General features: G+C 39.7%; 1 protein-coding gene across 1 annotated transcript in view; it reads left to right on the forward strand.

Moving 5' to 3' along the window:
• Positions 1-13,883, forward strand: part of LOC106093631 (zinc finger protein 420) — a 276,735-nt gene that overhangs the window by 250,109 nt on the left and 12,743 nt on the right. The window contains exon 6 of the mRNA XM_059365677.1: positions 5,416-5,616. Within this exon, the coding sequence (XP_059221660.1) occupies positions 5,416-5,616 (201 nt within the window). The remainder of the gene's footprint in view (positions 1-5,415; positions 5,617-13,883) is intronic.

Consider the following 13,883-nt stretch of genomic DNA (forward strand, 5'->3'; position numbering starts at 1 on the left):
GAACTTGATCCACGTTGGAGAGTGGATAATATTAGGTCCAACCGAACTTAACGTGCTTTTACTTCTTCTTTTCTCATTTTCTCAGTTAGGCATTTTTATATTATTGTACAATTTCTCCCTCTTCACCACGTACTTAACTTAAACTCATGACTTTGAAGAACTGTCTTACAAGTCTTTGAAGAGCTGTGCTTCAGTTATGAAATTTTTTCAATACAATGAACTTTTTACCAAATTTTCCCATAAATATGAAATTTTCACGAAATTTCCTATAAAATTTTAAAACCTTCTTTTCTTTTTTCTTCCAAAGCACAAAAACAAATTGCAACTTTAACTGAGAATGAAAGACGTCATAATGATAAATTTTATCTGTCCTTCTTTGGTTCCCTTGGTTGGGATCTCAGTTAGGCATTTTTAGATTCTTGTATAATTTCTCCCTCTTCACCTCGTTCTTAACTCGAAACTAATGACTTTGAAGAACTGTTTTACAAGTCCTTGAAGAGCTGTGCTTCCGTTATGAAATTTTTTCAATACAATGAACTTTTACCCAATTTTCCCATAAATATGAAATTTTCACGAAATTTCCTATTAAATTTTAAAACTGTCTTTTTCCTTGCAAAACACAGAAACAAATTGCAACTTTATCTGAGAATGAAAGACTTCATAATGATAAATTTTATTTGTCCTTCTTTGGTTCCCTTGGTTGGGAGAGATAGGAAGAAATAAAAATTAATGTGACATAATAATACGAAACAAAATCTGTAGAAGACGACAACAACGAAGCTACAGCAAATACTCAACATCAAAAATTCAGCATACACTCGTATGAATCGAGAGCAAATGAGATTATTTTTCGGAGACAACAACTCGTAATGAGTTTCTCCATTGTCAAATGTCACAAAAATATTTCAGTGCCGCTTTCGCTATAGCTACTGTCCTTAGTCAACAGTACTCAGTGTTGCGAATTGGTCTCTTTAACTGTCATTACTAAATTTTGTTGTTGTTGCTTTTGTGCATTGCTAGTTGCAAGAACAAAAAATAACACTAACTCACTCCCCCGCAAGAAAAAAGAGAGCAAACAGCAACAAAGTAATGTTTAGCCATTATCCTCTTATTTTTGGAAAACTTCCTTTACTATCCTTACTACCTTATCCTTAAGCTTAGCCTTCAGTTTCTTTTGAATTTGAAAATAACGATAAATTTGAATGTGCTCTGATGTTGCCATTTCCAAAAAGGTAACTTTGTTTCAAATACAATAATGCAACATCGCAACGTAAGGAGTACAAGTACACAGAGTGCCACAGGATTTGATGTCAATGCTGTTTACATTGTATCGCCAGTAAATTTGTAGTAGTGTATGTGAACACGAGAAAAGTTGACAATAATGATGGCAACAATAGAATGAGAGAAAAACTACAAAGTATCACTTTAAATTTTATTGTAACAAGTGAAAAGAAGAACGAAACACAACAACAATAAACTAGAGGTTGGTTTTTTAGCAAAAAAATGCTAACAAAAGTCTGATATGCAAAACAAATTTCATTGAAATATGAATTTTATAAAAAAAAGTTAACTTATTCTATTTCGATATAGATTAATCTTGTAAGTCTACTGCAGGATCCCGCCCATTACCCTTAGCCTACCAACCAAGCAAGAGCATCACATACCATTAGGAGAAATTTTATATGGCCTAAAGAAATTGTCGAACTTGGATTTGATTTTCATAGAAAATTTATATGATTTTTGATTTCTAGAGAAAATGTTGACCAAAGTTGGATTTTCATAAATATATTCATCAAAATTTGTTTAAAACAAATAAAAAGGCGTTAAGTTCGGCCGGGCCAAACTTTGGATACCCACCACCTCAGGTATATATGTAAACCACCTTTCGTCATCCGGTGAAAAATTCATACCTTATGTCCCATAGCAGCTAAATCGAAATATGTTCCGATTTGGACAAAATACTCATAAGAACAAAATATTGAACTTTTCAGTAGCAATATCTAAAAATAAACTGATCTGAACCATATACGATACGGATGTCGGAAAGCCTAACATAAGTCACTGTGTCAAATTTCAGCGAAATCGAATTATAAATGCGACTATTATGTGACTTAGTCTTTAAATCGAGATAGCGGTCTATATGGCAGCTATATCCAAATCTGAACCGTTTTGGGCCAAGTTGCAGAAAAATGGCGAAAAGTCTAACACAACTCACTATGCCAAATTTCAAAGAAATCGGACAATAAATACGCCTTTTATGTCCCCAAAACTTTAAATCTAGAGATCGTTCTATATAACAGCTATATTCAAATCTGGAACGATGTGGGCCAAATTGAAGAAGGATGTCGAAGGTCCTAACACAACTCACTGTTCCGAATTTCGGCGACATCGGACAATAAATACGCCTTTTATGGGCTCAAAACCTTAAATCGAGAGATCGGTCTATATGTCAGCTATATCCAAATCTGGACCGATCTGTGCCATATTGCAGACGTATGTCGATGGGCTCAATTTAACACACTGTCCCAAATTTCGACGATATGGGGCAATAAATGCGACTTTTATGGGCCCAAAGCCTTAAATCGAGAGATCGGTCCATATGACAGCTATATCCAAATCTGGACCGATCTGTGCCAAATTGTAGAAGAATGTCGAAGGGCCTAACACAACCCACTGTCACAAATTTTGGCAAAATCGGACAATAAATGCGGCTTTTATGGGCCCAAAGCCTTAAATCTAGGGATCGGTCTATATATCAGCTATATCCAAATCTGGACCGATCTGTGCCATATTGCAGACGTATGTCGATGGGCTCAATTTAACACACTGTCCCAAATTTCGACGATATGGGGCAATAAATGTGACTTTTATGGGCCCAAAGCCTTAAATCGAGAGATCGGTCCATATGACAGCTATATCCAAATCTGGACCGATCTGTGCCAAATTAAAGAAGAAGGTCCACTGTCCCAAATTTTGGCAAAATCGGACAATAAAAGCGCCTTTTATGGGCCTAAGACCTGAAATCGAGAGATTAGCCTATATGGCAGCTATATCCAAATCTGGACCCATCTGTGCCAAATTTAAGAAGCTCATCGACGGGCCTAACACAACTCACTGTCCCAAATTTTAGCAAAATCAGATAATAAATGTGGCTTTTATGGCCTAAGACACTAAATCGGCGGATCGGTCTATATGGCAGCTATATCCAAATCAGAACCGATCTGGGCCAAATTGAGAAAAAATGTCGGAGGGTCTAACACAACTCTCTGTCCCAAATTTCAACAAATTCGGATAATAATTGTGGCTTTTATGGACCTAAGACTCTAAATGGGCGGATCGGTCTATATCGCAGCTATATCCAAATCTGGACCGATCTGGGCCAAATTGAGGAGGGATATTGAAGGGCTTAACACAATGCTCTGTCCCAAATTGCAGCAAAATCGTACAAAAAATGTGGCTTTCATGGGTCTAAGACCCTAAATCGGCGGATCGGTCTATATGGGGGCTATATCCAAATCTGGACCGATCTGAGCCAAATTGACGACGGATGTCGAAGGGCCTAACGCAACTCACTGTCCCAAATTTCAGCAAAATCGGTTAAAAAATGTGGCTTCTATGGGCCTATAGGGTCCTATATCGGCGGATCGGTCTATATGGGGGCTATATCAAGATATAGTCCGATATAGCCCATCTTTGAACTTAACCTGCTTATGGACAAAAAAAAGACTCTGTGCAAAATTTCAGCTCAATATCTCTATTTTTAAAGACTGTAGCGTGATTTCAACCGACAGACGGACAGACGGACGGACATGTCAAGATCGTCTTAGATTTTTACGCTGATCAAGAATATATATACTTTATAGGGTCGGAAATGGATATTTCGATGTGTTGCAAACGGAATGACAAAATGAATATACCCCCATCCTTCGGTGGTGGGTATAAAAATTGAAGGCGGTGGTTATCCCTCTTAATGCTGGCGACATTTGCGAGCAACCATCATGTACAAAATTCTTCCCAAAGAGGTGTCACACTGCGGCAAGCCGTTCGGAGTCGGCTATAAAAAGATCCTTATCATTGTGTTTAAACTTAAATCGGAAAGCACTTATTGTTGTGTCAGAAGTTTGCCCCTGCTCGGTTCCAGGAAAATTTTCACTCTACTCCCAAATGGATTTCTTTTAAGTCCTATATTACCGTATTGGTAAATAGGGTATTTCGGGGGTGGGGTGGCCACCCAGACACTTGGCCTTTAAAGTAAATATAAGATTCGTGCACTCCATCACCATCCGATATCAAAAAATTATATAGCATATGTTTCCTTCCAGACCAACTCGTCCAATAAACTTATTTTAGGAGATTTGGGGATGGGGCGGCCCCCCAGTTATTTGGACCCAATTTTTAATATGAAATTCGTACTCTACTCACGAATACCTTTCATTTGAATCCCATATTGTCCTGATGGGTACACCTTTATTTTTTAATGGTAAGGGGGAGGGTCCGCCCCCTTCCGATATCAAAAAATTATATAGCCTATGTTTCCTTCCGGACCAACCTACACAATCTGTGAAAATTTCAAGGTAATCAGTTTAGTCGCCTTTGAGTCTAAACGAAACAAACAAACAAACCGAAAAAAAACCCAAATTAATTTTTATATATAAGAGAAGATATTCGAAAAAAATTTTTTTAGAATAGAAAAATCCGTCCGAACCGAAAAACCGAAAAATTATGACCTTTGAAAATTTTGAGTCACTTCACCACCTTTGCTTTGGCATTTTGATTTTAATCTAAATTAAATTTTCGCTTTTAATCCCAGATTGCCCATCTAATGGCATATGTCCTTAATGTACGTATTTTTGTACTCTTAACCTTAATGTTATCCTGTTCAAAAATGAATGAAGGCTTTGCATTTTAATACTAACTCGTCAGCCGTTACATTTAATTTAAAGTTCAAATTTGGTTACTGCTGTCCGGTTTGAGGACACATGACCAGCCATTCAGTCCTCAAACACTCAATTTGTTTTAAAATGAATTTTACCTAGCCAGCATAAATTGTAAAAAAGCCTTTAGAAAGCACGTCCCAATATTTTTTCAGTCATCAAAAAAACGTGACCAGAAAAATTGCCCAAAAACACTTTTTTCATCCACTGGATGTCGGGGCAAATTCTAATAATTCTTTGATTTAATCTAATTAGTAAGGTAAAGGATTTTATTTTTTGCTGGAGTGGGGACAAACAACCAACTGAAACGTAACGAAATGTGGAAGTGCAAATGTTACATTTAATTTTGATTGTAATAAACTTCAGTATTCTAGGCAAATGTCCATGTCCACGTTCAAGTGTCCTTATTGCCCCCTTTTTTGTTAAAATTAGTTCAAGCCTTTTTGTTATCCTTTTTTGTTGGTTTTTGTTCTCTTTTTAGGCAAACTCTACATATCCATTGCCTGACACATCATGGTGCCAAACCGGAGCAACGTTTCATGTGTCCCCATGAGAATTGTGAATATGGGACCGTAAACAATGCCCTGCTTAAGGTTCACTTGGCCTCACATTCGATTGAAAGTTTCAAATGTTCACACGAGAACTGCAACTATGTGGGCAAGAGTGAATTACACTTGAAGAGGTAAGTCAAACAGAGAGAGAGAGAGAGAGAGAGAGAATCGTTAAAGTTAAGGAAAATTAAATTTAATGGAGATAGTGAAAAGTTTAGATTTTTTGGAAAATAATTTCTCCAGTTTGGAAAATTTGGAGATTTATTTATTGGGTTGCCCAAAAAGTAATTGCGGATTTTTCATATAGTCGGCGTTGACAATTTTTTTCACAGCTTGTGACTCTGTAATTGCATTCTTTTCGTAAAAAAAGTATATTTGATTAAAGTTCATTCTAAGTTTTTTTAGAAATGCATTTACTTTCTTTTAAAAATCCGCAATTACTTTTTGGGCAACCCAATAGTATTTGAACAGATATAAGGACGAAAAAGAGTTGTTGATACCCTATTTAGCAGAAGGACATGATGAAAAAGACCGACAGAGATATAGTTACAATAATAGATCGAACAACAGAAGGGCTGACGCAAACAAGAAGGTAAAAAGGCGTTAAGTTCGGCCGGGCCGAACTTTGGATACCCACCACCTCGGGTATATATGTAAACCACCTTTCATCAAAATCCAGCGAAAACTGCATGCCTTATGTCTTATAGCAGTTATATCGAAATATGATCCGATTTGGATCAAATTCTAATAAGTACAAGTCATTGTTCAATTATGTATAACAAAATGTTGGCCCTTTTAGCTATATCTAAAAATAAACCGATCTGAACCATATACAATATGGATGTCGAAAAGCCTAACATAAGTCAATGTGTCAAATTTCAGTTAAATCCGATTATAAAAGCGTCTTTTTTGGGGCCAAGACTTTAAATCGAGATATCGGTCTATATGACAACTATATCCAAATCTTGATCGACCTGAGTGAAATTGAAAAAGGATGTTGAAGGGCCCAACACAACTCACTGTCCCAAATTGTGGCGACATCAGACAATAAACGCGCTTTTTCTGGCCCCAAAACCTAAAACCGAGAGATCGGTCTATATGGCAGCTATATCCAAATCTTGACCGATCTGTGCCATAATGCAGAACTATGTCAAGAGGTTGAACCTAACCCAATGTCCCAAATTTCGGCGACATCGGACAATAAATGCGTCTTTTATGGGCCTTAGAGCCTAAATCTAGACCAAAATGTCGAAGGATGTCGAGGGGCCTTACACAACTCACTGTCTTAAATTTCAGTAACATCGGATAATAAATGTGGCTTTTATGGGCCCAAGACCCTAAATAGGAGGATCGGAGAGCCTAACACAACTCACTGTCCCAAAATTTAGCAAAATCGGATAATAAATGTGGCTTTTATGGGCCTAAAACCCTAAATCGGAGGATCGGTCTATATGGCAGCTATATCCAAATCTGAACCGAGCTAGACCAAATTGTCGAAGGATGTCGAAGGGCCTAACACAACTCACTATGTCAAATTTCAGCAAAATCGGTTAATAAATGTGGCTTTTATGGGCCAAAGACCCTAAATCGGCGGATCGGTCTATATGGGGGCTATATCAAGATATGGTCCGATATAGCTCATCTTCGAACTTAACCTGCTTATGGGACTCTGTGCAAAATTTCAGCTCAATATCTCTATTTTTGAAGACTGTAGCGTGATTTCAACAGACAGACGGACAGACGGCCAGACGGACATGTCTAGATCGTCTTAGATTTTTACGCTGATCAAGAATATATATACTTTATAGGGTCGGAAATGGATATTTCGATGTGTTGCAAACGGAATGACAAAATGAATATACCCCCATCCTTCGGTGGTGGGTATAAAAAGTTCCTCTCAAAAACCCATGTCCAAACTGAAACGTCAGTAGACGACATGGGAGTGATCGGATACCTGAGATGAACCTTGAAATCGAGTGCGAGGCATTGCTGCCAGCGGCACAGTCTTGGAGTGTCGGAACTCTAGTATCGCCATCTGGAAGATCATGTTAAACGGATGGATCAAAGCTAGATACCAAAGTGGGCCTGCAGTGGGTCTACATTGAAAACCCAGGGACTGAGATATGTTTTAGACTGCCAGACCACAATACGTCACGCAGGCGGAGATTCGGGCCATCACGGAATCTGTGAAATGGTGTGGTGCTAACGCAAGGACGTCGAGGATGAACATCTTTACCGACAGTTAAATTGTCATAAGGGCAATAACAACCAGGACGATAAGGTCACGAACAGTCTTGCAGTGTAAGAAGGAGATTAACGCCTTCTCTGAGGATGGCACAATCCGCATTGTTTGGGTGCCGGGCCATAACGGAGTAAGGAGGAATGAAAGGGCAGACGATTTGGCGGTGAAGGCCAGAGGACTGCCGTCAATAAACTTGGTTAACCCGAAGCCTTTCAGGTCGACGCAGTCCGAGTTAAGGGAGAGGGCGACGAATGCGCATGCAACATTGTGGAACAGCGAAACGGTCGGTAGGACGGCGAAAATCCTATGGGGGGATCCAGATCGTGAGAAGACGAGGCTATTACTGAAAGGAAGTAAGAAGGAGGTTAGTATAGCTATTGGTATCATAACGGGACACATAGGACTACAAGCTCACTTATGTAAAATCGGTGCGGCAAGTGATAGCGTGTGTAGGGCATGCGGGGAAGATGATGAGACGATGAAGCATTTCCTTTGTCATTGCCCGGCTTACGCGTCTAACAGATACAGGAACTTAGGTGGAGACTCAATACCAGACATGAACCAACTTAGGGGAATGGTATGCAAAGCAATTAAGGATTTTTTCAGTAGCTTGCTGGTCCCATTACATAAATATACGAGAGAAAGTGGCACAGGGCACGCCACAGGGAGGCGTTTTATCGCCACTCCAGTGACCACCATAAATAACCTATTACGTATGCTGACTGAGGTGAGATTTGAACCCGTCTGCTATGCAGACGATGTTATAATACTTCTTAGGGGTAGGGACTCAAATCAGCTATACAGAAGGGCCGAAAGGATCTGCATGTGGCAAATGACTGGGCTAGACCCAGGGGTCTAAATGTTAACCCAGAGAAGACAGAAATATGCCTGTTCTCAAATTAGGAGTGATATTGGGTAAGAAACTTCATTGGAAGCGTCACATTCAGGAACGTACTGAGAAGGCTCACAGATGTTGGGTACTATGTAGACGGGCCATAGGCTCGAAATGGGGCCTGAATCCGAGAATAGTCCACTGGCTATACATAAGCTTTATTAGACCAATACATACTTACGCCTCAGTAGTTTGGTGGAATGTTATGGAGAAAATGCGCAACGTTAGGACCATACAACAAGTTCAGAGAACATGTTGTCTTAGCATAGGCGGAGCCATGAGGACCACGCTCACTAGGGCACTGGAGACTATTCTAGATATCCGACCCATTGATATACAGATTAAATGTGAGGCAGCCACTGCGGCTATGAGGCTTAAGGCGATGGGAGAATGGATTCAGAATGGGAGCAGCTTATACCATCGCGGTATAATCGAGGCGACGATAGGAAATTTGGAAGGAAGGGAAGAGGACAAGTCAGATCGGGAGATCGGTTTATATGGGAGCTATATTAAAATGTGGCCCATTTGCCTTCCCCAACGACCTACATCAATATACATCAGTACAAAATTTTAAGCGGCTAGCTTTACGCAATCGACCGCTATCGTGATTTCGACAGACGGACGGACGAACATGGCTAGGTCGACTTGGAACGTCGAGACGATCAAGAATATATATAATTTATGGTGTCTTTGATCAACACTTCGAGGTGTTACGCATGCAAGATTAAAGTCTTAGGTCAAGCAAAAAGTTAGGCCTTAACATTGAGGCTACGGTAAATCCACCATAGACCAGATAATACTCCACCATACAGATAATAAAGTAATACGGAATTCCTTTCTTAGATTTTCTTCGGGCCATGTAGTATGAGATTGGTTGGGATATGCAAGGATTTTCTTTGGACCATGGCAAATGCGCGGAGGCCACCGTAGTGCAGAGGTTAGCACGCCCTCCCATGACGCTGAAAGCCTTGTTTCGAATCCTGGCAAGCCATCAGAAACATTTTCAGCGTTGGTTTTCCCCTCTTAATGCTGACGACATTTATGAGGTACTTTGCCATGTAAAAATTTCTCTTCAATGAGGTGTCGCACTGCGGCACGCCATTCAGACTCGGCTATAAAAAGGAGGCCCCTTATCATTGAGCTTAAAACTTGAATCGGATAGCACTAATTTATATGTGAGAAGTTTGCCCCTGTTCCTTAATGGAGTGTTCATGGGCAAATTTGCATTTACGGCAAAAGCTCTGCTGGCCCGACGACGAGCTGGCCAGCAATGTTTCGCTGATGTGCGTCAATTGTGCTACTGAATCGGTGATTCCTTCCCTGGACGAGCTTCTCGGTAGTAAAGGCGTATTCTATAATGACTAGTCGAATAAAGAATGGATGATGCTATGGGTTGCAGGTTGGCCAAGGCCCTGTGGCCTAATTTTTCATGAAATAATGGCTGCGATATGGAAAGATCTCTGACTTCGTGCCTGACACAGAGAAAGAAGGATTTCAACAGAGTACGGGGGGGACGAAAAGGAGCTAGGAATGGTCTTTCATCTACTGTGCCAATGCACCGCAGCTTCGAGGAGAAGACATAGGATTTTGGCCGAACACTTCTTTCTGTGGCTATATACAATCCAGCACTTAACCCTCCCGTCATTCTGGTCTACTGTTGAATCCTGAAGCGGAAGAACTCACTTTTACTTGTTATATCCATCACCATAGGATGGGGGGTATACTAAGTAAGTCATTCCGCTTATAACACCAAGAAATATTGATCTGCATCTCGATCTAGTATATATATTATATTGGGTTGCCCAAAAAGTAATTGCGGATTTTATAATAGAAAGTAAATGCATTTTTAATAAAACTTAGAATGAACTTTAATCAAATATACTTTTTTTACACTTTTTTTCTAAAGCAAGCTAAAAGTAACAGCTGATAACTGACGGAAGAAAGAATGCAATTACAGAGTCACAAGCTGTGAAAAAATTTGTCGACGCCGACTATATGAAAAATCCGCAATTACTTTTTGGGCAACCCAATACATTATCTTGACTTGTTAATTCGATCTAGCCATGTCCGTCTGTCCGTCTGTCGAATTCACGATAGCGGTCGAACGCAGATATCGGCTTGAAATTTTTAACAGAGACTTCTTATGGATGTAGGTCGTTCCGTATTCCTAATAGGAGATTTCGGTTCAGATTTAGATATAGTTCCCATATAAACCGATTTCCCGATTTGACTTCTTGAGCCCCTAGAATCCACAATTTTTGTCCGATTTGGCTGAAATTAAACACGTAGTGTTCTAGGATGGCTTCCAACAACTGTGTTAAGTACGGTCCGAATCGGTCTATAACCTGATATAGCTCTCATATAAACCGATCTGCCGATTTGACTTCTGGAGTCCTTGCAAGCCGCAATTTTTTTACGATTTTGCCAAAGTTTTGCATGCGGTGATTTGTTATGACTTTCAACAACTGTGCCAAGTACGGTCTCATATCAGTCTATAACCTGATACATCTCCCATGTAAACCGGTCATCCTTGTACGGTTCCTAGAAGCTTTAACCTTTGCTGGTTCGACGGAAGTTTGGTATATAGAATAAAATTATGCCCTTCAACTAAATTTTTTTTGTATACATTTTTAGGAGAACCCATGGTGGTGGGCGCCCAAGATTCGGCCCCACCGAACTTAGCACGCTTTTACTTGTTTTATCGAAGATGGGCTATATCGGACTATATCTTGATATATCTCCCATATAGACCGATCCGCAGATTTAGGGTCTTAGGCTTATAAAAGCCACATTTATCATCCGATTTTGCCGAAATTTGGGACAGTAAGTTGTGTTAAGCCAGTCAACATTCTTCTTCAATTTGGGCTAGATCGGTCCAGATCTGGATAAAGGGTCTAATGCCCGTAAAAGCTTTATTTTTCATCCGATTTCGCTGAAATTTGAAACGGTGAGTAGTTTAAGGCCTCCAGACAACTGACCCAAATATGGTTCAGATCGGACTATATTTAGATGTAGCTACCAAATATACCGGTCTCCTGATAAAGGGTCTGAAGCCCATAAAAGCTTTTTTTATTACCCGATTTCCCTAAAATTTGCAACAGTGGGTTATTTTAAGCGTGCCGACATCTGACCTAAATACGGATTAGATCGGTCCATATTTAGATATAGCTGCCATATGGACCGATCTCCCGATAAAGGGTCTGAAGCCCATAAAAGCTATATTTATTACCCAATTTCGCTGAAATTTAAAACAGTGGGTTTTTTTAAGCCTGCCGACATCTGAACTAAATACGGATTAGATAGGTCCATATTTAGATATAGCTGCCATATAGACCGATCTCCTGATAAAGGGTCTGAAGCCCATTAAAGCTTTGTTTATTACCGGATTTGGAATAGTGCGCAGTTTTAAGCCTCATAACATTCGACCCAAATATGGTTCCGATCGGACTATATTTATATATAGCTGGCAAATAGACGGATCTGCCTATAAAGGGTCTGAAGCCAATAAAAGCCTAATTTTTTTATCCGATTTCGCTGAAATTTGAAACAGTGGGTAGTTTTATGTCAATATGCCATATAGACCGATCTCTCGATTTAAGATTTTGACCCATTTATTGTCCGATATCGCCGAAATTTGGGCTGTATTAGCCTCTTCGAGATCCCTCTTCAATTTGGCCCAGATCTCTCGAGTTAAAGTCTTGGCTCCATAAAAGTCTGACTTTTCGCTGACTTTTGACACAGTGGCTTATGTTACGCTTTTCGATCTCCGGTCTGTATTTGGATATGGCTACCAAATATACCAATATTTTGTTCTACAAAATTGAACAATGACTTGTACTTATTAGACCACTCAATGTCCGTGTTGAATTTGGTCCCAATCGGACTATATTTCGATATAGCTTCTATGGGGGCATAAATTATGCATTTTTCGCCGGATTATGACAAAAGGTGGTTTACAGACATACCCGAGGTGATGGGTATCCAAAGTTCGGCCCAGCCGAACATAACGCCTTTTTACTTGTTTCAAATGCCATAGTTCATCACAAATGTTAGCAGCATTAGGATCTAAACAATGTCCTCTGTTCAGCCAATTGTCCTTCCTTTATTGCCCAAGATCGCATTATTTACCAACCAAAGTCAGTCGACAACATTCCAAACGATCAAATGACAAAATCAAATCAGATGAAAATGTCTCAAATTAAATAAAATGAAATGTGAAAGAAGTTAAAAATCAGTTAAACACGATTTCCCAATACCTCAATGGGATCAAACAAACCAGCCATTCAGACTACTACTGCCCAAGCCAGTTGGCTAAAAGCAGAGAACTCGTTACTTATATCATTAATAGGCATAGGAAGATACCACAACAACAACAGCAACAACAACAAAAAACACCACAATTTCGAATTAATTGCCGCATTGACCATTGGCAGGCCAATGGTCTTTTGAGTTGAAGTTCCAAGACGTTCTCTACGTTGGTGATGATGAGTATCTCTATAGGGACTACAAACAACACCAACGCAACATTTGTACACAGAAGCCGCCGCCGCCGCCGCCACCACAAATGAGGAGAAGTAGCAAAAGCTTTCAATTGAGAATTAGCTCCTTTTGGGTCTTAAGGTTTTGCTGTGTTGCCTTACTCGATCTTCGGCTTTGAGACACACAGCCTTAATTAGCAACAAATAATGTTGCTGCGTGATTTGCCACCTCATGCGGTTGCGGTGTTGTCGATATGTGGCCATTGCAGGCGGTTGATGATATGGCATTGGGCTAAGCCATCGTCCATCCGTGGCAGTCATGGCGGTGCTTTAGTTGATATGACCGACTATCCCGTCTAAATGGCATGGCCGGGTCTTATTTATTTCATGGGGGCAAAGATGTTGGCAAAACGTGAGGTGCTCATACTGAGACAGGGGTTACAATAGGTTTGAAGGTGGCTAGAAAAAATAAAGCATTTAAATCAAGGTGGACAAGACAAGATTCGATTCGACCAGAAAAATTTTGGTAAGCTTAATTTTTGACTTTTTGTTTAAGAAATTTTGTACTTGTCCCTCATCTTCTTGGCTTTGTTTCTCCAACTATTTTTCCTTGCTCTAACCACAGTTCATGGTTTGAATTTCAAATCGATTTCTTTGGAATTACAAACAACAGATACTCAAGTCCCAAAATGCGCTCTCTAACACCCGTCCCTGTTCAGGCTGAAAAGATGAAAAGAAGGTTTTGATTTTTAATTGAAAAGATCTTTGAAAATGTGATTAAATTGA

Source organism: Stomoxys calcitrans, chromosome 3 (assembly GCF_963082655.1).
Source record: "Stomoxys calcitrans chromosome 3, idStoCalc2.1, whole genome shotgun sequence".
NCBI classification, from domain to species: Eukaryota; Metazoa; Arthropoda; class Insecta; order Diptera; family Muscidae; genus Stomoxys; species Stomoxys calcitrans.